This window comes from Athene cunicularia (genome assembly GCF_003259725.1).
Source record: "Athene cunicularia isolate RWA chromosome 5 unlocalized genomic scaffold, athCun1 chr5_part3, whole genome shotgun sequence".
NCBI lineage: Eukaryota > Metazoa > Chordata > Aves > Strigiformes > Strigidae > Athene > Athene cunicularia.
This window is the reverse complement of record NW_020799103.1, coordinates 5,601,502-5,627,408: the sequence shown is the minus strand read 5'-3', so window position 1 is coordinate 5,627,408 and position 25,907 is coordinate 5,601,502. Positions and strand designations below refer to the sequence as shown.

Here is a 25,907-nt window from a genome sequence, read left to right as displayed (position 1 = left end):
ATCTGTACTGCTGCAGTTTTAAAGGTTTAGAAATAGATAATTTTGATACCGCATCTGGATGCCAACACTCATCTTGATAGTCATCTACTTTTCTTGTTTGATTACGATTTATAACTCATAATCTCCTTTATTATAGGCAGGTATAATTTCAGAATCCACAGATTTCATACTGAAAGATTGTGAGTTGTTCAGACCCATTATCCATCTCTGCTGTCTTTTCATCACCCACTGCTGTTGAGATTGTGTAGAAAGTTTGACTTCATGTATGTGATTCTGTCAAGGGATCTTTGTGCAGAGGAGTGATGCCAGCAAGTGGCTGCTGAGCAAAGTATGGAGCGAGTCGTATCTGTCTTTGCAAGGGAAATAGAGGAAATGAGAAGATCCTGGCTGGAAAGCTGATAGTTGGAATGTTCTGGTTTCACTAGGAAAGGAAAGCAGGCTTAAACAGACTTTATCACTTGAATGGAAGGCAACATTGGTCCAGAGAAGCAGCAATGTCAGTAGCAGTGGATTCTTTGCTGTACCAAGTACTATCACATGTAAGGTGGCAAGATAGGAATATTTCAGAAATTACACTTCACTTCCTTTTCATTCACTGCATTGCTGTTACTCTCTTGGATCTGACGAATTTTTTATCAGATGAATTTTTTATCTAGGTAGTGTCTTTTGATATCTGCCAAGAAAGGATTTTTAGAACAAAGTTCAGATATCACTGTGGATTCAGGAACTATAAAGAAATACTGCCTATACAGTGGCTTAGTTTACTGCCTTTTTCTGGTATCCACTGATACCCACTCTAATACTGCATGTCCAGACTAGCTTGGTGTTGGATAGGATCGGAAACAATTTCTCAGTCTTCAGAGAAGTTACATATAAGGAGTTTGAAATAAGATCTTAAATAAGCAGCTGGCCAAAACGTATGCAGGATAGTATCTAATGAGCTAGACATATTGTTGAAAATTCATTATAAGTTGAGCAAAACTTGGTATGTTCAGTGTAGATTATTACAGTGGTTATTAAAGGATAATCTACACGTGAAAACCAGAAATTCATTGTTTAGGCATTTTACTGGATTATTTGAGATTTTGAATGTATCTATTCATCTCTCTCCTGCAAAAGAAATGTATTGCTAAGAGAATTTCACGGTGGTTTTGAAAAATTGAGTAAATTAAATGTAATATCTGCAGAATAAAAATTTTCTTCACTCTTAATGTTTTGTTTTCCATACTTTTGCAGGGAGTATTTTCTGTTTTCATTTTTCCTGGTTAAGGCCATGACTTTCAGTGTCGCACAGATTTGTGCTATATGTTCGAATCCTGTCAATTTATCACTATTTTCACATACATTAGTTCACTCATAATCCTGTGCCTACATTCAGCGGAAGTCCGGCATACATGCTGAAAGAGAATATTTGGTAATAAAAATGTTTTAGTGTATAAATAAGCACAAGATGTCAGCTGACAACGGTATGCTGGAAAGGAGAATGGCAAAGGGAGTCTGGTAGATAAGGAGTAGTCCACAAATGCAGTCTAACAGCACAAAAGTAAATAAAGTTGAAAAGGCATGATAACAATTAAAAATCATTATCCTGGAATAGAATAACATGGTAAAGTGCAACAAAAGTATATTTCATTTATGCTTCTGGTGTTTCTGTATCTCGTCTGCTGCGAGGTTTTGTTTCAAAAGGAAAAAAAGGTCAGAAAATATTTCAGGACATGCAGGGAAAGTACTAAGTAATTTTATCATAAAGATGAAAGTTTTTACAAATAAACATGTAAAGAAAAATTTTCAATGGTTATGTCAGTATGCTTCTTATGACTTCCCTGTTAGTCTTAAAGAGCAAACAGAAGTGGTTGAGTATTAAAACCGGGAAGCCTTCTCCTGTCTCCAAACATCCTCCGTTGCTGCTTCCTCAGACATTAACACTGAACAGACTTCTTTCAAAATTTTGCAGATCAGCTAAGCCTTCTCCTTTCCTGAAGTGTATTTTTCATATTATATACAAACGTATTTTTCATGCATACTCTGTAAGTCTGAATAGAATGAAAATGGAAAAGAATGTCCTCTGTGAAGAAGCTAAAATAATTACTAATTCTTTAGTTTACTCCTCAAGAGTTAAACTGCAGTTTTATTAGGAAGGTCAGGTATTTCTGGAAGTCATCTTCTCTGTTCAGAAAACAGCTAGGTTCTGCACAATACAGTGTACTATACACAGAAATACATTAGCATGGGTAATTACAGCAGCCTGTCATGTTAACCAGGCTGCGTTGTCTTTGATGCCCAAGATAGTTTGGATGTCTTTGCATATGCAAATACATCCTCAGTTTTCTTTCCTAGGTTATTATGCTCATGGTTATTTGCAAAAGAAAAAAAAAAAAAAAACCGCAAAACAATATACACTTAAAATCAATCAATCAATCTATATTTTTATGGAATTAAGTATTTGAAAGGATGAATATAGTAAAGCTATTTCTGGTTTATCCATTGCAAAAGCCTTCAAACGCAAAAAGATGATTGCGAACTTAGTTGTGTGCTTAGAAAATTTCTCATAAAACACACCTTAAGTGTCGTCTTAATGAAAGTATGATTTTTTTAAATCAAAAAAAAATGCATCTCGTACTATTTTTAAATATTTTCACAGCTAATTCTGTGTAATTCAAGAAGTTTGTAACCTTGTTGGGGTCCTAGGTTTGATTTTTAAACATCCTGAAACAAAGCAAACATTAATTAGGAATCTCATTTTTTGTTAATGGAAATAAGTCCATTGTGGTTAGCATCAGAAATGTATTGATTTCCAGAAAATACTTGAGTTGAGTCATAAACTCTGAATGTAGACACTAACCACTGAAATGGTGGCGTTCTTCAGTGTGAATACTACTGAAGATATTAATGCAAAGTTCATGGTGATGGTGTGAAGGAGAATTAGTAATTAAACTGGGTGGTTTTCATTAAGCAGACAGTAATCCTTCTACTTAATTGCGTCTTGTGAAGTTCTAGGAACAATGATAAATTATATTGGCAGAAAGTTTTATTTTATGAGAAATAAAAATTCTACTCAGAGTTAAGAACAGGAAAGCTGTTCAGGCAGACTTTGCAGCTGTAGGTAGTTACCGTGCCCAGGGATTTCACGCTTCAGACTTTACCTCTATCAGAATTCCTACCCTAGTTCCTGAAATTGTTTCCATGGCTACTTCTGTGTTATACATGATCTGATAGCCCTGAACTCATTCATTATTATCTCTAAAACACCTCCTGGAAACCAAGACATGAAGAGATACAGAAAATGTCTTTTCTTTGCCCCACTTTTGATAACCGGAATGTTCTGCATTGGAAGCTTCATTCTCCTCTTCGTACTCCTCCATTGCAAGGTGATTTTCCTTGCAAGTCTACAAAGTGATTTTTATATATATATATATATATATATACACACACACACACACACATATATATATATATATATATATAGGATGTTCAATACAGTCCTGTTTGGTCTGTAAGACCCCATACCAGTCAACTTTATGGTGGTGTTTACAAAAGTTTTATGTGTCAGCAGTAGGTCAGATAACGTGTTGTTGTTTCCATGAGGAAGTGAATACATTTCAAAGACTGTTTACTTGTCTTTCATTCTTTCTCCAATGTTTTCTGGTTCTACAACTTTTCCCTGCATCTTTGTCTCTCAAAAAATGCTCCTGGTGAGGTGGTGCTATTACTGGATTCAGTTCTTCCATTTCCAGTGGCATCACTTTTTCTACTAGTGGATTCTTCCTTCTCTTCTTATAGTTTCTCTGGGCAAAACCGCAAGACATCAAAGTAAATCTCTCTAGGGCTTTGTTTCATTATTGGTAAGAGTTTATCAAAGTGATTTTTCTCTAGCAGATTTAGCTGTCAGAATTTGCAAGCTGCCTTAGGAAGGAAATAAATTTTGTTCCAAACATCATCACCATGAAGTAGAAAGATTATGGGGTGAGAAATTTATCAAATTTGGGTGCAGATTGTAAAAGATCCCTACTGCGTGCATCCATCTATCTTTTGGATCCCAGATACTAGTCTGTTGGTATATTTACTTTCCTTTACATAATTTTACAAATGAAAATCCAAATAACACCACCCACACAGAGGAAGGTTGAACTTCATCCTGTCTATGGTAGAGGCAAAATAAACATCATGCTGTGGAGGCTTAATTCGTGTGTACTTTCAGTTGGTACTTATGTAAGTGAAATGCTTCTGTTGTTGATTATGACTGAGAATTTGTATTCTATATATGTTCGTATAAATGTGAAACTTCCTTATATTCTTTTCATTAAGGAAATTATGGGCCTTTGATGTCAGAAATTGAAACACAGACTCTTCACTGCCTGAGCTACACTTCAGTGTAAAAGTTGTTTTTCCCTGTATGGGTACCTTGAGTCAAAATAACCTGCTCCAGGCTGAGTCCAGTGGGCTCTGTGTGTGCTGCCAGACTAGGACTCAGGTTGTGCTTTTACTGTTGTTTTATTTATAGCTATTGATTGTGTGGGTAACAGGTCAAACATACTTCTTCTGGACAGTTTGGTTTAAAATGAGTGCTACATTTTCCAGAAGATGATGATAGTTTCTCAGTTTACCTTTTCAGATTTCCAAGTCTTCATAGTCTGACACCAGTTGATACAGTCACTGTCTATTCTGAATCATGCAAAACGCAGAATGCAAAAATAGCTTCCAGCAGCAGCATGTAAAGCAGGGTTTTCTGTATTAAGGTCAGAGAATCTCTTGTGTTTGTAAGCATGGTGGGAAGGAACTAGACAAGACGTATGCATTGCTAGCACGGCATTGAAAATGCACGTCAACTAGAATATCCAGGAAAACATGCCAATCGATAGCATTTCTTTATTAATTTTTTAGATTTATTTCTCTCTTGGAGAAAATACAGGTATGTTTGTACTATAAAATTTATATATATTTTTTTATATATAATCATATTGCCATATTTAGTGTATTTTTCTTTTACTTTTTCCAGACTGATGCCATGGCATCGTCGGGACTCTTCTTCAAAGATGGCAAAAAACGCATTGATTACATCTTGGTCTACAAAAAGTCAAGTCCACAGGTAGAAAAGAGAAGCACGTTTGAGAAGAATTTGAGAGCAGAAGGGTTGATGTTAGAACGAGAGGTGAGTCTTGTAGCTTATATGGCATAAAAAGCCCTTTATAATACTGTCATACTTCACTGAATTTATAAAAGATTCCTGACAATCTTACAAGCCTTTCTACTCAGGCTGTTTCCACCATTTGTTTAATGCTTTAAAATGAATAATAACAGTTGTTTGATATTGTGTGTAGCATGTTTTGGGGATGCATGCTTATATGCTCCCACACACAGAGGTGTGGTGCAATATAGAGGAAAAACTTGCAGCTCCGTATGCTTGCAGAACAGAAGAAGCTCCAGTAACTCATGTTGTTGCTTTAATATATAATCTCTATGTCTTTCACCAGAATGCATGATACTAAATGTGCCTGTTTTTCAAAGGGTTAAGATTGTCATTATCAAGTTAATCCATCCCTAGCAATGACAGTATTAATATAAAAATAAAGGAAAGCAGCCAGAAAAACAGCCTTGGATTTTTGCTGTTTCATGGATTACTTATAAACAGTCATGTATTTAGTCTGTCCTGAAGTAGAGCTCCTATACTTCATGTGGTTTTTTCCTCATTTATGCTTTCAATTCAGCAGAATTACCTTACGTAAAGCAATGAGCTTTTAACTGTTTTGAAGTACTTAAAAAATTTCTAGCTGATAATGTGGCGTGTTGAATGTTTGTAAATAACTAACCTGACAATGGATTAAAATTTGGTTTTAAGGTTTTTAAAGATTGTTACAGTCTAGCAGTAAAAATATCTGGGTTTGTTTTGATTTCAATAAATACCCCAGTCTCAGTTGGTGTCAATTCAGAAGTATTGACACTTAAAAGAAGTATTTATAAGATTGCAATTCTGGATACAAAGTGTTTTAATTTCTCTTCCGGTAGTATTTTTTTAATCCACTTCTTTTGAGAAAAATAAAATCTGAGAAGTACTATTATTGAACTGTAATATAACTTGATGGAACTGGTAGGTAGAATTGTGGACAATTTAAATTTTATTAATCTTTTAAATAAATTTTCTTCTGATTACCAAAATTCGCATTATTCAGCTTTTTGGGAAGCTTAAATCAGACTCTTCTCTACCAAAACATTTACTTATAAGCAAATAGATCTGAGAGAAGTGTATGGAACTGAAGTCTTCTTAATGAGAGATAAATATAGGGACCTAATGCTGAAACTCTTGTACAAATAAATCAGTGATGAAAAACATTTGTGTAGAGCATTCTTTGTAAATTTACAAAAGATCTCAAGTTGTACAGAGATCACATTTATAAGTTCGTAGCAGATATTGCAATTCCTTAACTGTTCCCTGGAGTTACCATTTTGGCAGAGTGGGACCCGCAGCCTTCTCTCAGCTCTTTGTATGTCTCTAACAGCTGAGCATTATTCTCCTTAAATGGGAGACACACCAAACGGTCTTCAAATTGCTCATTTAAGGTATTTTGAGGGGATTTGAAATGAATACATTTAATCCATGTCAAAAAATGCTGCATAAAGCCTTTCTCTACTTTTGCTATGTTTATAAGCAGAGATCTGTCCTGCAGATTCCTTTCGACAGTTACTAATTTACTCATATTATAGGGGTAGGGAGGGGAAAAAAAAAAAAAAAAAAAGAAGTTAGTACTTTGCCTAACTGAGAGCTCTTACGGTGTTTTCAGACTTGAATGGCCACTTCAGGCTTAAAAGCAGAATTTGACCCTGAAGAACGCTTTTTAAAGCAGTGAATGCCATAGAGGTTTCAATTATTAATATGTATTGGTTTGTTACTGCTCTTTACAGCCAGCTGTTACAAACAGTGATATCATGTTTGTTAAAATCCACTGTCCATGGGAGACATTGTGCAAATATGCAGAAAGAATGAACATCAGGATGCCTTTCAGGTATTGTGGAAACTCTTTTAAGAAACTTACAATTTACTGCTTAATATTGGAAGTTCATGACCTACCTTAAGGCAGTCTTTGCTCCTTTTTGGCCAGGCATGTTTGTATTTAACTTAGTTGATAGAGAGGAGAAACAAATAAAAGGTGCTGTTTTTTTTCACATTTACTTGTGGTACTTGTTTTTAAACTTACCTTCCAAGTCAAATCAAGCATGTCTTTAGAAATACTGTTAGTAGTTCACACATTGTTTTGTCTGTCCTTAGCAGAGTTTCAGATATTCACCATCTGAGGTCAAGTGTTCTCCATGATTTTAGGGTATTTCTGAAGTCTTACCTAAAGGCAAGTGAAGTGTGTCTCCAATAGAACACATACTGGCATACTTTGAATAAAATGAGATACCTTTATTTCTTGGTCTTATGAACTGAAATGAGTTTCCTTGTCTAAGTGCTAAACAAAGTCTATCATACATTTTTACAAATAAGTATTTGTTGTATATTTGTAGAGAAAATGTCACTTTTCAAATCAATTATTAATGTTCTTCCAGAGAGAAGAGCATGTAGTGTGCTGTAATCCTCATAGAGAGTTAAAGTAGTAAGTAGATTCCAAAGCTCTGTGACTGACAGAAAATACCCTTACAGCACTCCTTTCTCACTTGGATTGCCAAGTGCTCTCTCTGTCATGTCCCTGCTGATTTCAGCTATTGCAGTGTGGCTCTCTTGCATTGGTCCTAAGCCAGAAACAGTCATTGTGAAGCATCCTTTGCTGAAAACTTCCTTCAAATACCCAGTTCTATACTGAGCTTCCACATCATCCCATTAAGCCTTCTGAGTCCTTCCCACCAAAAAAATGTTTTCTGTAGCAACATATGTTTGAGTATATTATTATAGAGCTTCTCCAGTTCAAGTAATTACTTGTCAACATTTTAAATATAGAAATGTTTGCATATGTGTATACACACACATGAAAATGTACATTCCAATTAAAAAATAGTTCGTTCTTTCTTTTGATACTTGAAGTCACAAAATTAAGTTAGGATTTAGTAATGGTTTGCATTCTTCATTTTGGTAACTTCACAGACCAGTAGCGCTCTTCGGAGTAAAAAAAAAAAAAAACTTGCAATGCTGCTTTATTTGGAAGGCATTCAAAGTTTATTATACTATTAACTAACATGTAATTTTTTTTCCCCCCCCAAAATGTCTGATCCATGTTTCTTTGTCTCTGGGTTGTTGCTTTAGCTTCCTTTTATCACACTCTATTCGGTACTCCAAAAGTAGATAAAATGTCAACTTCTGCTGCTTCACCTTGTTGGCAGTTTTGCTGCAGAATGAAACACATTTATTTGCTAAGAAAAAAGTCTGCTATCCACCTGTACCTCCATAACAGTACTGTGAGAAATGGTAAATTGATCACCATTTCTTTTCTCTTTAAAAAGATGTTAGTAGGAATTTAAATTAAACTTGGGTGATTAATTATTTGATTTCCATACATCTTAAAAAAACAAAGAGTGAGAGCAGTTTTCTAGTGAACACAAAGTGGACGTAGCAGAATAGAACACAGGTCTGTCTTGCTCTGCCAACGGCCAGTCTGAAGTGTCCAATACAGAAGCCGAGCAGATCCAGATGAGTGTTTCATGATGCCTCCTCTCTTCCCACAGAAGGCTGCGGGTTAGAGGCTTTCTGCGGCAGAGTTTATGTCTTCATCTTTGCTTATATTATCCCCTGATGTCTTTTCATGGGTGCAAAAAAACCATCTCCTCTTCCGTAACAGAATCCTGTGACCATGCATTTTATGGTTCGGTTGCGTGTTCTGTCAAAAGCACTTTTGTTTGGTTTAAGTCTTGAGCTTGCTTATTTCAGTCAAACTTTTCTTAATTAGATGGCACATATTTGTTTCCCCGAGATCACTACTTTCTCCATTCACTGGCCAGAGGAAGCTCAAATCATACAATTACAGTGAGCTAGAGTGGTTCCTGCCCAGGATGTTTGAGGTTGTCCTTAGATTGTTTTATGTAGTCCTGCAAGGAGTTCAACGCGATGATCCTTATGGGTCCCTTCAACTTGAGATATTCAGTGATTCTAAGAAGAGATTATTTCTTTTAGCCTTTCTCTGATTTATTTCTGACTGTCCATTTTTAATACATAATCGAAGAAGAGAGCTAACCTTCCCTGCAGTACTTTAAGGTAGTACACCCTTGTTCTCAGGCACAGTATTGCAAAATTTTGGCTTTACGATCACTAAAATATGTCACTATTATATATGAATAATACATGAAGAATTCAACTCATGCTTTTTAGGTTCACTTTGCTCAATCCAGGAATCTAAAAAAAAAATAAAATCAATAGAATTATTACACAGGTTAAGAAGTATTTCTCTCTGTTGCTGAAAAATAAAAATGTTTTTTTCTCACCCAAGGGACCACCCAGTATCCCAGAACTGTTTTAGCATGGCATTATACCTTAATGTGGTGTAGGATACGGAGTATACATAATATATGTAACGTAGATGGAATCTCAGTGTTTCAATTACAAAAGGAAAATTTTCTAACAGTTGAAAAGTCCGGTCTGTGGTAATCACAGTTGTTTTGTATATGGTTTCAAACAAGATTAATTAACACCAAGTTTATATCATGACTTAATTATATATTTTTAAACAATTTATATGTATTTTTGTTAAGTATACGATCTGTCAGTAGAAATTAAACCCTATTATGTGTTTCTGGAACTTAGACAAAAGTTTAATTTTATCTGTGTCTACAAGTATCTCTTGTGACAAATAATTATTATTGTGTGTAATGAATAAATTTATAGTTGTATCTATAGCTTAGCTGGATTCCATCTGTGCAAAACAGCTAGGGGCAATTAAAGGGAGTGAAGGAATGGTTTTGTTAAAAGATGTAATGTCTGAAAATCCTTTAATAATCCTTCATTGCTTTGTGTAAAATTCTGCCTAGTAGTGCCAAGTGTCAGGCCGCCAACAGCCTGCAGATTGGTAGATACATAGTTCTCTGATGGTCAGGTATTTTCCAGGCAACATTTCCTTCTCAGTCCTTTTAATGTATCCATTTCTTTGTTACCTTAATGTAACTAATGTACTCTAATCAATCTCAAATACTGCCCAAATGGGCAGTTGCAGATCTTGTTAATTATGTATGGTTCTAGGCTAAGGAGTGATGGAGAAGTATCCAGAGTGGAAGTACCATTTCTCTGTGTGTTAGAATGAGGGCAGGGGGAGGATAAAATATCAACTGAAAATAATGTTAAACCTTTTATAATAATGTATCTAAATAAGCTTGTTTTAATTCCTCCTAAAAAACCTTGCAGAAATAGAAAGGATTTAGTCAGATTTTTTAAGTAGAAGATGAACTAAGTGAGGAGCAGTCCCTGGTACTGAACTTCACTGTCCCCAGATGAGTAGAGGTACGAATTGAGGCCTTTGTGTGTTTGAAATGTGACATGAAATGATAGGAGGAGGCCAGAAAAAAACCTGAAACATGATGCGCAAAATCTTACATTGCAGTAAAGATGTCTCTATATGGTTTCAAAGTAACTGTTCTCAGAAGGCTTTGCTGGGAATTTCTGGTCTGTGTCTCTAAGTGTCTGTGAGCAGTGAAGGGTGGAGAGAAAAGAACTGTTAACGTAGAAGTTGTTGCAGTTAGTACTCCTAGATTTATAGGGCCGTGCATTGTTCTTCAGTTGGATGCAAAGTGTCAAGGGACGGTGATGGTATACCACTTCAGAGAATAAAGAGAGTATCTAATGGCATTAGGTGCTTATGGTATTTAATGCATAGAGTGGATGAAATATTTAATGGCATGCAAGCCCTGGTGGTTCTTCTAAAATGAGTTTTGTGAAATCAAAGCTAAGAAGGATCACATGAAATAAATACTAGCATGACACCATTGAACCCTGTCTGATGGGTCCCTGATGAATTAATTATTGATTAGGTATTATTATTATTATTATTAGCTACAAATCTAACACTTCGTTTTGACTTGGGAACAAATTTCAAACATGAAAATATGCGAAAATACAGCATTTTAATGACTTATTCTATTTCACTTGCCTTTTAAAAGTGTTTTTCACCTTTCTGCCTATGAAAATGCATGTTTTTAAATGTCCAGTGTTCCTTTATAATGTTTATGTCCTTTTCACCTGTCTCCTACTTGATTATTCTCAGCTAATTTTTGCTGTTCTTTCAGGAAAAAATGTTATTACACTGACTGGAGGAGCAAAACCATGGGCAGGTTGGTGGGTGATGTGTAGCTTCTAATTTTGTCAGATAGTCACCCTGCTAAAGAAAATCCATTCGCAGTTGTAAATTTATCTAGAAAACTTGGAAAATTAGATTATTTTCCTGAAAACTCAAAATATGTTAGCTCAAAGTGTTAAAATATTCATCTGTAACAAGATGCAGTACTTTAAAGCTTTGCCAGTTCTCATTTTAGAAATGCAAAAATGTTTATGCTGGGGGAAAAAAAAAAAAAAGTCTTATCCTGACAGAAGATTTAATACTGGAGCTCTCTACAGTTACGTCTGCTGTTACCATGCATACTTCTTTAGCATGAAAGATACCGTTGAGTGTACGTCTCCAGATTCTGAGAGTCAGCTGTTTCCTTAGACCTAGAAACCTAACTTCTCTCATGTGTCCTGGTGATCAGGACTAAATCAACGCCACACACCAAAGGCTGTTTTGAATTTTTATTCGATAGCTGACAGAATGACTTGTACACTGCAGTGAAAGCCGTGTAACTCTTTGGGAGGCAGACACATGCAAACATCACCTGCGGTGGCTGTCGCTGCTCCTGTCAGCCAGGAGAAGGGTACAAGAGGCCACAGCAGCAGGTGAAAGGAGCCTGGGGGAGCTGAGGAGCGAGAACGAGGGACACTGTGAGCTTTAATCACTCCCTCTTGCTCTAGTCAGACATAATGATATCTTGTAAATCCTAGTTGCCTACAGAAAAGATATGAAAATTTTTACATGGGGGAAATCTCCTGGAAGAGTTTTCTATCATGGGTTTTCTCGAGATGGATCTTGAGATGAGTTTAGGTTTGATTTAGGTTCTCCTGTTGTTACTTTAGATGATGAAGAGCTCTCATTATGTCTCAGGAACAATTTAAGTAGTCTCGTGATATCAGTTTGCAAGATGATCAGCTAACAAAAATAGACAAAGCACTGTTGGACAGTGAAGTGAGAAAACTTTAAACACATGAGCAGATAAAATATATTGCAATATAACAATCTGTAACATAAATTTACAACTGCGTTTTTTCCTCTTCCCAGTCATTCACATGCTTGCTCTATTTTAGTGTGCATTAGGAAAAATATAAGCGATGTGCTTTGTAATGCAAAGGCAAAATCAACAAGCTTAACTGCGAAATTGTCTCATTCCATCTGTAATCCATCCTATGAGTCCTAGATATTAAAACCATTTATTTTCCTTATTTTGAAGGACAGATGTCTGAAATGTGCGACTGAAGTTGCACAGTAACTGTGAACCAAGTAATAAACACTTTTCATGCCAGATTGATTTTTCATTTGAGACAAATGCTTTTACCTGTGATTTACTGAGAATCTGGAGTTGAATATTTCTCTGAATATTTTTTCTGGCACTTTATATGAACTAGTGTACGAAGAAATTTTGTGGGGGAAAAAAAACACCCTACATCTATAAATGAAATCTAACTCTGAAATTGCTGCCATACACATCTCATCATTTTAACTTCTACTCCTGTAATTGTTCCTTTGCATTTTACAACTTTCCAAACTTAACCGCTTCTCTGTAATTTATCAGATCTCTCATATTTCTAAGGTAAGTGGAGTTTACAAGAGCTATGATGAAGAACTATATCAAAATCCTTGTATATCAAAGGTAGAATTTTAAGGCTGTAGAGTTCCTATAATCTAAGAATATGAGGTAACACTAGTATATTAGACCCTGCTGTGACATGTACGTTTCTCTGAATTTACTGACATGGTTGTAGGGTACATACATTTCTATAAATGTCCTTTTAAAAGTCTGCAAAAGAGTTTTAGGAGCATGAATGAAAGGACAGAAGATAAATGTAATGCTTACTGCTGTACCATCTTTCGTATATGTGATATCTGTGTGGTATCTCTCTATTTCTTTATTTATGTATCTTAAAAATCCCTTTACCATTGTGCTTCTTCCTGTGAAGCTTGAATGCTATTCATGGGGCCACACTGTAGAAATAAATTTATCATACTCCTTAAGAGCAATATTTGGAAAGACTTCAACAAATCTTTTCAAAGGAAAGGAAGTTGCTAAAACTGGGGTATTCAAGTAAATAATGTAGCTATCAAAAATTGTCTGATCTCTCAGATTTAAGACTGAATAATCTAATGAATTAGTCTTGTATCTGCCATATCAAACACACTGATTTCATGCTGGTTAAGACTGACATTGAGGAATGCAGCTTCACTCTGCCCACTGAAATGTTGAAATAAATTTATACTTCTAAGGACAGAGAACCAAAAATGACTTTGTTCAGCAGCTGAGCTGCAGTAATTTTGCATTGCGAAAGGGCTTTTAAAACTTTCTGGATTTCAATCTGCACACTGAAGTGAAATTATTAATATAATTCCATTGAACAAATATAGTATCTTTTTTTCCCTTTTTTGTGGTGATTGTATCCGTATGTTGAATCTGTCAACCATAACATGTTTCCTATTATAAAACATGGAAACGTAGCACGCCCATGTAATTTGGTGACATATGGTTGACAATTCTGGCCAATCTTGAGAGGTGCAAACACTGAGCAAACTACTGGGTTGTGATTGCTGTCAGAAATACCTAACATGATCAGTGGCAGTTGCTTAATTCTGGTATCTCGTTCCTTGAGTCTGATCAGTTAATTCCAAACTCACCTATACTGTGTTCCTTTGCATTGCAGTCTGCTGTGTAAATGTAATCTGCAAGGATTTTCGGACTAACTAGTTCTGCAAAAAAGAACAACCAAACAAATAGAACAGTACAGTCGAGCTTGGAAGTTGAGCAAAGCTGAAATTACAGGCAGCTTCATAAAATATTGAATTTTATATCCAAGAATAAAATGTATATGTGTTTCAGAAGAGTATCTCGTAGTCCAAGGTGCATAAAGGCACAGTAGCTCCAGCCGGAGTGGTTTCAGTAAGAGCACACCTGAAGTAGCAGCCCGTATCTTGGCAGCACTGTTCCACTGGGACATCTTTGATCTGATGGCATGAACTCCTGACTTCATGAGTGACTTCACCAGACCAGCTCTCTCGGCTTTTTCCTCTTACTAAATCAACTACGCTGAATAGGTTATGTCAGGAATCACTTTAAACTGCTACTTTTGACCTAGAAAGGCACTCTGAGTAAAAATGCTAATACTTAGTCCTTTGATTTAGGCAAAAATTTGTCTTAAATTTGTTATCACTTTGAATGAAAGCTCCATGAAACTCCATTTCTTCTTCAACTGTAAAATAATGTAAGCCAAGCGAAAGAGGTGTCTCCTGCTGGATTTTTTTTGTACATGGGGGGATATATTTTTCAGTCGAATTATTCTATGCTCTCTGAAGGCACTAAATTTTGGAGTTATCAACAATTAAGTGATGGAATGAAAAAGCAATCGCACCTTAGATAAAAGGTCTTTTTGCCACAGAAGAGAAATTGCAAATATCATGTGGACATAATTTGTAATTTACTCCAATGCTGTTCATTACTTGGCATGTTCAAAGCAGCAGACATGAACTTCAAACAAGAGCTGATTTCTTTAAGATAATTGTCTATTAGGGTTTTTTTTAGATTTTTGGAAGGGGGAAAATGATAAAGACTTTTCACATAACCAATTTTAAAAGAATTTCATAATAAAAAAATTTGAAATCAGGTGCATTGTTTTTCTGTTCTTCCTGATGTATCTGCATATTTTCCTCATTAAAGAAAAGCCTGGGTTTGGACTCTCAAAAAAAATGAGCAGAAAAAAAGATGAAGATAATAAAGTGAAAACTGTACTTTACATACACTGTGTATAACTTTGTACTGGGAGAACTTCCACTGGAACCAGTACAGCACATCTGCTCATACAGTAAGGTATTATTTGAGCAAAGGAGACACTTAGGGGATTCTCCTGCCTAGGAACTGTATTCTGTGTTTCAGCTTTATGAACACTTCGGTCCTGTGGCTCATAACGCTCAGTGTGAAACAGAGTGGTGGCCCTCAAGTCCCAGTTACATACAGAGTGTGCACCAGTACCTTGGCAATATAGAGCAAGAAGAAAATTCTGCCCATTTTAAATGAAAAATGTAAAATTCCGATCCAACATTTGGCTTAGATTTCTGTCTGACACCGTGTCGGGGTAGAACTTTTGTGCTGATGTTGATAATGAGGTACATTTTCACAAAGGTCGCTTTGCTTCCTGAGAGCAACTTACTGTGTCATCACATATTACTCTTCATTATGAAATGGGTAGCTGTGCTTCTGCTGAGCACAGGCAATTAAGTATTCACCTCAGATCAAAAAATCTGATACTTAGCTTTACACTTCTTGTGGATGTGAGATATGTATGCTTTATATATCACGCATACATATTCATTGAGTAAGGCCCAAATGCTGCTTAAAAAAAATATTATTTATGGAATGTTTTTTTTTCTAAAATGTGGACTTTTTCTGAATCCTGGTTTATGCTTACAGTGTCATAATATAGCACTCGTTTAATATGAGACCTACTCCTTAAATACCCATATTGCATTGCAGTTGAATATGAAAAAAAAAAAAAAAAAGTCAGCAAGGAGTGCAAAACTGAAGTGATAAGGAGGTAACTTCTAGCATTTGCTTGAAAATTAACTGCACTTCACTAGATTGACCGCTGTATAAACCATGTCCTGAGACACTATTTAGGCAAGTCTCAGCAAAGAGATAAATAAAGCAAGGCCTTTATGTTCCCAGTATATAATCTAATCAGGGATATAGAAATTATGTCTGTATTTTATAATGTCAATTTTTGGGAAACTGCAGGAAGTCATACCTAGGGGTTGTTTGGGTTTTTTTTTCTATGTACTAACTGTGTCTGCATAATGTATCTTTTAATTTATTTGATCATGCTGTTTTTTAAGGCATCCCGTTTTGTAAGGCAATATCAGCCCTTAGATTTTGAGGAAAGTTTTGCAGGGGCAGGCTTTACTGAAAACAGAAAACCAGAAAAATTTGATCCTGAGCAGTCTCGTATTTAGTTTCACATTTATTAATTTTAGTGTCCAAGTTGCCAGGCAAGGGAGGGAGGAAGAGTTACACTTGCCTTGTCCAGTTGGGCTAGAGAAAGTAATCAGAGATATTCTTGGGTAAGCATAAGCATCCCCAGTTCTGCCAGATGAACTACCTTGAAAAATTGTTTTCCCCAGCTTCAGTACTGCAGTCCTGTCTCAAAGCGTAATCCCACTAATTTTAGGATGAGTTGTGCTCAATTAAAGCGTGTAAGATAGATCACAAATAAATACTGTTAATTTTGTTCTTTTAAGTCTTTATTTTCTTTTAGTTCCTTAATGTGGAAATTTCCTGCTTTCATTTAATTTCCAGTATGATGTCACTAAATATGCGGTGTTGGACATATGAATAACAAGCAGGTGAGAGCGTGTAAATTTGATTTGCTGTTGTCTCAGTTTGCAGAGGAATATGAGAGAGTTGAAAAGTTGGTTGCCCAGAAATCCAATGAAGCTTGATAAGGAGGCCCTACCTGATCTGGAAGAGACAGATTGCTACACAGCACCCTTTAGCCGTGCACGCATACACCAGTAAGTGCTGAAACTGGAAAGGCAGTGCCGGAGACCACAAGGATTTTTTTATTTTCTCACTTCTTCGAAGCAAGTGCCACAGAGGCAGCCATTAACAGATGGTCACTGGCAAATAGCCAGTATCACGTTTGATATTTTCTATGGGTTTTCTCTTAAAGCCAAAAATTCTACTGCCTCTTACTTGCTATTTGATGGTCATTCAGAACTATAAGCAGAAATTTGACTGAAAAATGAGCACTGCCTTTTTGGGTTAGAAGTTTTTCTTTCTGTTACATTACAAAATGCAAATAGTTGCTCAAGTTTGCTTTGCTTAATTACAAATTTTACTTAGGCAAAACCTGAGACAGCTGTTGAAATTGGGAACACCTGGAGGCAAGCTAAAACCAGTGATGATTTTTTTTTTCTTATCAGGTCTGCATTTTAAAAATGCTTTTGTCTCTGAAAGTATAAATATATCTATGTGTTCAAATCAGAATGTTAATGGTGATGTAGTTAAACCATACCATAAATTTTTTCAAGACCTAAAAAGTTTAATTTAAAATTCTGGCTGTTTCTTCATTTTTAAAGTATTTTGTGATAGTTCTTTTAGGAGAGAAGAGTTCACTTAAAGTAGAAATATAAATTAGGTTAAATATTAATTTTTTTCTTAGTAAAGATGCTATATGCTACTAGACTGACTTTTCACTGGAAAGACAGAGCAATTGCATTATAATCTCTTTTTTTTTCCATGATTTACTATATTGCAATGGATCAGTCACCTGGTTTTGGTGTTATTTCTCAACCAGCTCAGCTGACGTTACCAACTGTAATAGTGTCACTTTTGGCACATCTGCGTAGGCGAAAGCTCCTACATGTCAGATTTCTGGCTTCCCGAATCCAGAGCCATCTGGGAAAGGATGCTTTATTTGGCTCATCCTAGGATTCTCTGAGGGAAAGTGGTTGTAGAGCTGCTACTCGAGTGTCCAGTGCAGGGAGATGATTTTTTTTTTTTTTCCTAAATAGTAGTTCTGGTAGTTCCATGACACAGACATCTGCCAACTTATAAGTAACTTGAATTTGAGAACAACCACTACATCTGAAGATCTTTTTAAAATTAATTATATCCAGAACAGAAATGACCTAGATAGTAGGATATTTCAGAATTTAGTTTTTGTTGCTCTGTTTTTCCAGCAATCATCTGTGATGATGATAAATTTATTGGACCTGAGAAGATGCTCTAGGGATGTAAAATCTTATGTCTTGTGCAGTAACCGAGGGTAAAGATCCAATAAATCACTGAAAGAAAAAAACGCTTGAGCAGCTATGTTTCAACACCTATGCATTGTTTTGAATATTAAAAGACATCCATTATTTTAATAGTTTTACAATAAACAACAAAGACAGCTTCTTCAGCAATTCCACAAGAAGCAGAATCGTGCATCACATGCTACAGAGAACTAAGTATGAAGATGGAAAATCCAAAATGGGTGAGACAGCTGTATTCTTTTCTTAACCTGAAACTATAAAAATTTTGTATCTTTACTTGCCTGGAAAAGTATCATTTGAGTAAACTCAATTAATTTTGCCATTCCTTGAAATCTTTTTATTCACTCAGTCACAAAGTTGAAGGAATGTCACATTGATTATTTTCTTAAATAACTCAGTGAAAGCTGGCAATATTTTTCATGTAATTACTCATTCCTTAAAATATATTTGATAGGTTATGATAACTTTATGTGATCAAGAGGCAGAATAAAGTTAACATATACCTCAGAAGATTGTTGTCAAGGACTGGTCCTAGTAGTTCTGCTACTGCCTAGCAGTTCTAGTGCAGCAGAATCAATGTGAGCTACTCTTTTAACTTATTTGAGGTCTCCATGCAGCTCAGAGACAGTTGACCTGAACTTTAAATTCAGTTTGTATCAACGCTTCTATTAAAATGTTATTTTTTAGAAGATCTAACTATTCAGTTTCGTTTGCAATGAACAGGGGATGTATGTATAATTTCCTATATTCTTTGAAGGAATTGAGAATTAAATATATGTAGACATGTTAAAACCTTATGAAGATGATAGAAATTACAGAAAGTTGTTGCTTGAGTTTCTGAAAAAAAGCAGTAGTAAGAAAAACGTAGAAAGTGAGGGTTGAAATCTAATGCCTTTGAAGCTGATGATGGCAAATTTCATTACAGGATTAATTTAGTGTAATTTGTATATTTGAATGGACAAATCTGAAATCCATCATCAGTACTTAGTTCTTGGGGAAACTCATGGCTATAGGTATGCTCTTACAGGCTGCTGAATCTTCATTATAATTATTAATGGTTATTTATTTATTATTATTTATAATGTGCTTTGATAGTACAACAGATCTGGTTTGAGGAAGACTAGGAACTGATCCAAGATGCTGTAGCCAGTGTGGTGCAGAGCACTGCTCTGAAACAAAGTCCTTCAGCTGGCTTCTATTTAATAACAACAGGTTAGCTTTTAACCCTGCAGGGGCTTTGCTGCCTCAAGGATTGTCTGTCTGCACCACTCTCTGTATGTCAGATCGTCTGGTCACACAAAAAATCTGGATCGTATGCTCTGATGAACACCACATGGATGCAGCTGTCTTCTCACACTTGATCTGGCACGAGCACCAGACCCCGAGAGAAAAGGTGCAGACGTTGGCCCTCAGAAAGTTGCTGTAGTTTGACAGAGCCAGAAATCTCAAGGGATCAGTGGAATTATTGATTGCTGTCGTGTTTAGCAGCATCACGAGCATCTATTACTAAGTTACATTCTCAATATGTAACTTGAAAATTTGCACTGCTTGAAATTAAGTGTGTATAAAAAAGTGATATCAGAACTAATGTTTTTTTTCTTTTCAGGTATTAATAGATTACTAAATAATGGAACATATGAAGCAGCATTTCCACCACATGAGGTGACCCGGTTAATTTTGTATTTGTATTTATATTTAGATTAAATCTTAAATGTTAAGATTTAAGATATCTTAAATGTTAAGATTTAAGATATCTAAAATGTTAATTAAAAATTAAATGTTTTGGGGTACTACTTTACGTTGAATTTTGTCCTGCAAACTTTTAATTTCACCATGTAATCTGTTGGGACTTTTTTGATTTATAGCCCTTTTAATATTGTCTTTTAATACATTGCATGAGCAAAAATTTATAGTAACTTCCTGCAGCATTTTCTTGCTGAACTAGAATATCATAATTCTTTTTTTATTTTTATGAACCGGACATTGCCTGTGGAGTTCTTAATGAGAATATCAGTTGTTTCAAATTGTTCCAATTAATTGTATTGAATTATTTTTGCCTGCCACCTACAAAATGTTCTGTTTTTCTAATAGCTTGTGCACTTGATCACAGTTAGGGAAACCGGTTAATTATTTCCCATTTAGTCTTTTCTGAATAGTTCTGCGTAACTTCTACTTGACAATATCTATTTCAGTAGGTTAATATCTACTGAAAACTGTAAATCTGTGAAGAAAATGAAGAGCTCGTTTTTGACTTGAGAGGGTTTCAGACAATCTTTGTGTACTGAAAAGAAAGAAGCAAGCCACACATCTTCAGTCATTTCAAATGCTGATCGGTAGCATGGTTATCACAGCTGGGAACTCTGTGGTTGCTCAGACTGAATATTGTGACTTGGTCTTGTGCTTCAAAGGACTGGCCCGTGCTTTACAAATTGCTGAGAGTAATTTTTTACATGGTATTAATAATTAAATACTGGGAATATAGAGGAGGAGCATTTTAGATAAATAATTGAACACCATTGTTAATGCTTCAGCTGTGCATTACAGACTTTAGGGGAAAGCTGGCCAAACTACCAGAGAAAACTGTGAAGCTTTCTCTGGTTGTCAAAACCATGCTGTCATATCCATTTTATGTATGCGTTCCTTTGAGGGCATAAGATACTATTTTGAAGTTTAAGTTAAGGATAATAAAGTCATATTTTTAAGCCACTCTTACCTTAATTGCTGCTTGACTGATGCTAAGGACTAGTGGTTGAACAGTCTCTTTTATTTTTATTTTCTTTTTTCTTTATCACACGAGCAAATGAGAGTGAAAATTCAGTCCCAGTGGGAGTGCTGATACTTGAACTCTGTTATGGATAAACCGTGCAGAAAGAAGCAGAGGGAAAGAAAAAAAAAATTACAAAAATACAATACTGGGTAGTGCTTTGTGCGCTGCAGTCATTCATCCATGTGACTGAGAATAAGTTGATGTTCTGTTCCTAGATGTTGCAGAGGTCACTCTCTGTGTTGACATTTTTGGTTTGCTTTCCTGCCTGTAATGAGAAATGAGTAGAATTGGACTCTTTGCTATGTTTAGCTTTGTTTTCAACTGATTCTTAAACCAGAAGTTCAGCAGACTGCAACAAGTAACTAGTGTTCTTCTATTTGCGGGGAATGCTCAAGATTTCAAATAAATGATAAAAATCTAAATGGCTGAATTACAGTAATCTACCAGAGTCAAAAATCAATTGCTGACTCTGAGGTACTCCTCTGAGGAACTCTGCTGTCCTCCCAAGAAATTATTTAGCTCACTTGCAGTTCTTTGGTGAAAGATGGTAGGGTCTTCTGTGGGGAAAAATTTCAATGAGAGATGTTCTGCTTCAGAACTGGAATAAAATTACAAATACAAGGTATTCTGCTTTAGGATGGTTCTAGCAAATCTCTGTGTTGCACAGTAAAAAGATTATTTTTCAGTCTATTGGACCGTCTGTAAATATCAGGTACGGCCTGGATATACCCCTTTTGGGTCAGACTGATTTTGTGGTTTGCTTTTAATGCCTCTGAGAGTCCTATGCAGCTTCAAATTAATGCCAGTTCTGTTGTTTCCATCATCTCAGAAAATATGTATCACAGAAAGACTGTTTTTCAATACTTCTAAACAGGAGTTAAAGTTATAGAAAATGTCTAGGAGATGAAAACTGAGCAGCCATACCAGAAATTTCTGAAAACTTGTAGTAGAGGATAAAAAAAAGCTACCACAAACATGTCAAAAAAATTTCAAAAATGGAAATAGGCGAAAGCATACAAATAAGCATATATTAGTGAAATAGGAACACTGTACTTCCAGCTATATAAAGAATTGAGTAGTTCTTTATAGTCTTGGACTAGTATGGCTCTATCAATTCTTAGAGAAACTGGCTATTTTGGAAGCATATGTAATCGTATCTCTTCTGTCAGGTTTACATGTTAGCTCCAGATCACATGTCCCAGAGATGTCCATAATAAGAGACCTATTTCTAAAAAACAGTGAACATGTCATTTAAAATAATATTCAAAAATACCTCAGAAATTTCTATATATATTTTTTTCCATAGTTCCTAGTCACGTACTTTTTTACTTGTTTGTGTTTTTCAGGGAAGCCACAAAAGCAGACATCCCATCAAAACACACGGAGCTCAGAATCACAGACACCTCTTATATGAGCGTTGGGCCCGGTGGGGAATGTGGTACAAATACCAACCTCTTGATTTAATCAGGTATTAGTACTTTGAAGAGTAGCTTGTTTCTGTGAAACAGAACAAACTGTTAACAGTGCGTTAGCCATGCTGCTAAATGCCTTGTGCTTTCCTGTAACATTTACCTGGACAATATTATCAGATAAGACTGGATTTCTCTAAATTGCTTCTTTTGGGTGGTCTTTTGTGCAGGGCTGCTAGTTTCAAGTGAGATAGATGCCACTGCCTGACTATTTGCAGTTTGAAACTTAACATATAAACCCATGAGTGCTCTGCTGATAAGAGACACTTGCCCCTTGTGAGAGCACCTTTGGGAGCAAAGACTGTTACCCACATGGGCAGTCAGTTACCAGATCCAGGGGAGTGAAAATGAAACCTAATTCTTATGTTTCTGTGTGGGTTTAAGTAACCTTCTCTGTATATATCTTATAATTAATGTCATAGATCACCAGATGTGAAGCAGAGAAATATATGTAGTTGGAGTTAAATAATTATGATGTTTCACTTCTGTACTTCCCTCATCTTTGCCATTACCGATAATTCATTTTTCCTCACGGTCAGTTTTTATTCCTGACCTGACAGTCGTAGCCAGTCATTGTGCCCACTGAAGTCTGTGGAGCTAAGCATGTGCCACGGCACAGTTCTGTGCTGATAAAGTACTGTCATCCTTGACTGACTTTCTGATCACTGCGACTTCATTTCTTCTAGCAACTGATACCCAGGTCTTGAATAATTAAATTGCTCAATCTTCAACTCGTGTTTTCAGTCCACTGTTTACTCAATAATAGTTTTAAATATGTCCTATTACATGCTTATCTATCATAAATGCTTATAATGATATACTTAGGTCATACCAACTGCTTTTGCACCTTTCCAAAAATTTTTTGTGTCTCTGCATGTATGTCTCTATTTATGTCTGTGTGTGCAAGTAAGAAGTCCTACATATAATAATGTTGAAACTGGTACATCTATTTAGTCATTGCAAGGACATGAAAATTACAGAGCACTTCTAGTTATATCCTTATAAAATACATGTTCTGAAGTCTGCAATAAGTGTTACTCTAGAATGTTATGCTGGCCTGAAATGAAACATTTTGGTAAACTGACAATAATTTTACCATAAACATGTATGAGTAGTAGCTCATTAGAATTATTCTGCTACTGTGAAGAGATCACCGTAAGTTTTAACTTTAAACAGTGTGTTTCTTTGTCATGTAGGCGATATTTTGGTGAAAAAATTGGACTGTATTTTGCCTGGTTGGGATGGTATACTGGAATGCTTATTCCTGCTGCCCTGGTTGGGCTATTTGTTTTCCTTTATGGATTATTTACGATGGATTCCAGCCAAGTAAGGTAAAATCCCATTTAAAAACATAATAGCCTTTTGAAAATTAAGAACAGTCTGGTACAACTGAGATCATTATTATACTTATGCATGCTTTCCAGATATGGTAATCATATAAAAATAACCAAATAAACCACCGGGTTCTTCAGTCAAATGTATCCGCTTTGTATATCTGGTTTGCATTAAGCTGGATGCATACCCTTCACAGCAAGTGCTCTTTCCACTGCATCTGGAGGGATTCCTATTTTGCCTGCAAGGAAAACCAGCAAATATCGATTCTGATGTCATGGGTACTGCAATGGTTGTCATTCTAGTCAGGGCTAATGGGTGAAAAAGTCAGCCATACTCCCTCTTCACCTCCATCTTGCTTGTAACTTCCAGAGTGTAGTACAGTTGCTAAACTTCAACTTTTGTCGATGCCTTTTTTTTCCTTCCAGTGTTAATAGTGTCAGTCTTTGAGTCTGTCAAAATTCTTCACTATGTCAGCGTAAACTGCAGCCAGGAGACCCAGCTTCGGGGAGATTACAGCCTCATGAAATGAACCTAGTTTTCACGTTTCCCACTGTTGTGATTTTGCTCTGAGAGGGGTTTGTGTCAGTTTAGAAATAGTGATGAGGGTGCTTGAGTTAAGTGCTGACTGTATTTTTAGGAACTGTTTCAGAGGATGCACCCTTCTTAGAAGGTGTTCCATCAGACACAACAGTGTCAGTGCTCTTACAATTGCAGCTGTTCCTCCAAGCACTTTGGATGCTTAGGCTGTAAGTATACTTGGAGTCAGGTTTCAGAGGGAGTGTTTTTTCTTGGGCTTTGAGAAGGACTGTTTTACATTTTCTTTATGTTATTGTCTTTATCTTCTGTTTGACAGTGAGTTGTTATATTCCGCAGTGCTGTAATTAAGGCCTTTTCAGGCTTGCTTTTGTACAGCAAACTCCTGAGAGACTTTACAACTTCAAACTGCATTAAATGCAATAAATGTATCAGCCAGGAAACGAAGCTATCTTTAGGATATTGTTCTCTGTATTAGGATTGTTCTGCATGATAAATGTCCATCAAAAACAATTAACGTAATGTGGAGGATCAGCATTTTCTTAGAGCACAGGGACTAGGACTGTTTAACTGGGAATCTTGTTTTCTTTACATGTACAATGGCACAGTTTCAACAAGGTGGAACAAAGGTTCATAATCTACTATTGTCAGGGTACAGCTTAATATATTAGGCACTCCTTGCAGAAGAGGAAGATGTGGCAATGACACTCTGCAAGAGAAGGAACAGAATTTTTCAGATTCTATTTTTTTCAAACTGTAAGCTATTATGTGCCATATGTGTATGTCATACACTTCTCCTGAGAAGACTTGGTGATGCAATTCCTGCTTAGCTCTTTTAAGAGGAAGGCGCAGTTACCTTGCTTGCACAAGTTGCAGAGTGTAAACCACAGGCATGCAGGCTAGCTTTCATGTTTTCCTGTCTGAAGTTTTTTCCCTTGGCTGCTGTTGAGTAGCTGCAGGTAGAACATGCAGATTTTAGTTTGCTTCCCGTGGAGACTGGCTATGTTGGGTCCCACCCTGAGGTGCCTCAGTGTCATGCTGTGCTACACAGAGCACCGCGGTGCCCCTCAGGGGCTCCACGCTCTATTCCAGAAGCAAGAGCCTGAAAGTTAGGTGATCCACCATATAAGCCCTGGATGTTTCCAAGGGGAGGGGAGTATTTATGTATTTATTAGAGCGAACATTAGCATGTGTTGATTTCAAAATACTGAGGGGGGGTTAATGACCACAACAACCCCCAGCAGGGCTACAGGCCTGGGGAGGAGTGGCTGGAGAGCTGCCAGTCACAGAGGGACCTGGGGTGTGATTGACAGCTGGCTGAACAGGAGCCAGCAGTGTGCCCAGGGGGCCAAGAGGCCAGTGGCATCCTGGCTTGTGTCAGCACTGGCGTGGCCAGCAGGGACAGGGAAGGGATCTGAGCCCTGGGCTCGGCACTGGGGAGGCCGCCCCTCGCTGAGGGGGTTCAGTTTTGGGCCCCTCACCCCAAAAAGGCCATTGAATGACTCGAGCGTGGCCAGAGAAGGGCAACGGAGCTGGGGCAGGGTCTGGAGCACAGGTCTGCTGGGGAGCGGCTGGGGGAACTGGGGGGGTTCAGTCTGGAGAAGAGGAGGCTGAGGGGAGACCTCCTGGCCCTCGGCAACTCCCTGCCAGGAGGGGGCAGAGAGGGGGGATGAGTCTCTGGAGCCAAGGCCCCAGCGCCAGGCCCCGAGGGAATGGCCTCAAGCTGCCCAGGGCAGGGTCAGGCTGGCTCTGAGGAAGGATTTCTGTGCAGAAGGGGCTGTTGGGCGTTGG

General features: G+C 36.7%; 1 protein-coding gene across 1 annotated transcript in view; it reads left to right on the top strand.

The window, feature by feature from the left end:
* The window catches only part of ANO3 (anoctamin 3), a 188,739-nt gene that overhangs the window by 122,601 nt on the left and 40,231 nt on the right, over nt 1-25,907 (top strand). Inside the window, exons 5-12 of the mRNA XM_026850685.1 lie at nt 4,997-5,149; nt 6,898-6,998; nt 11,197-11,241; nt 16,635-16,766; nt 18,126-18,232; nt 19,618-19,673; nt 22,125-22,246; nt 23,444-23,578. Coding sequence (XP_026706486.1) covers nt 4,997-5,149; nt 6,898-6,998; nt 11,197-11,241; nt 16,635-16,766; nt 18,126-18,232; nt 19,618-19,673; nt 22,125-22,246; nt 23,444-23,578 — 851 coding nt within the window. The remainder of the gene's footprint in view (nt 1-4,996; nt 5,150-6,897; nt 6,999-11,196; nt 11,242-16,634; nt 16,767-18,125; nt 18,233-19,617; nt 19,674-22,124; nt 22,247-23,443; nt 23,579-25,907) is intronic.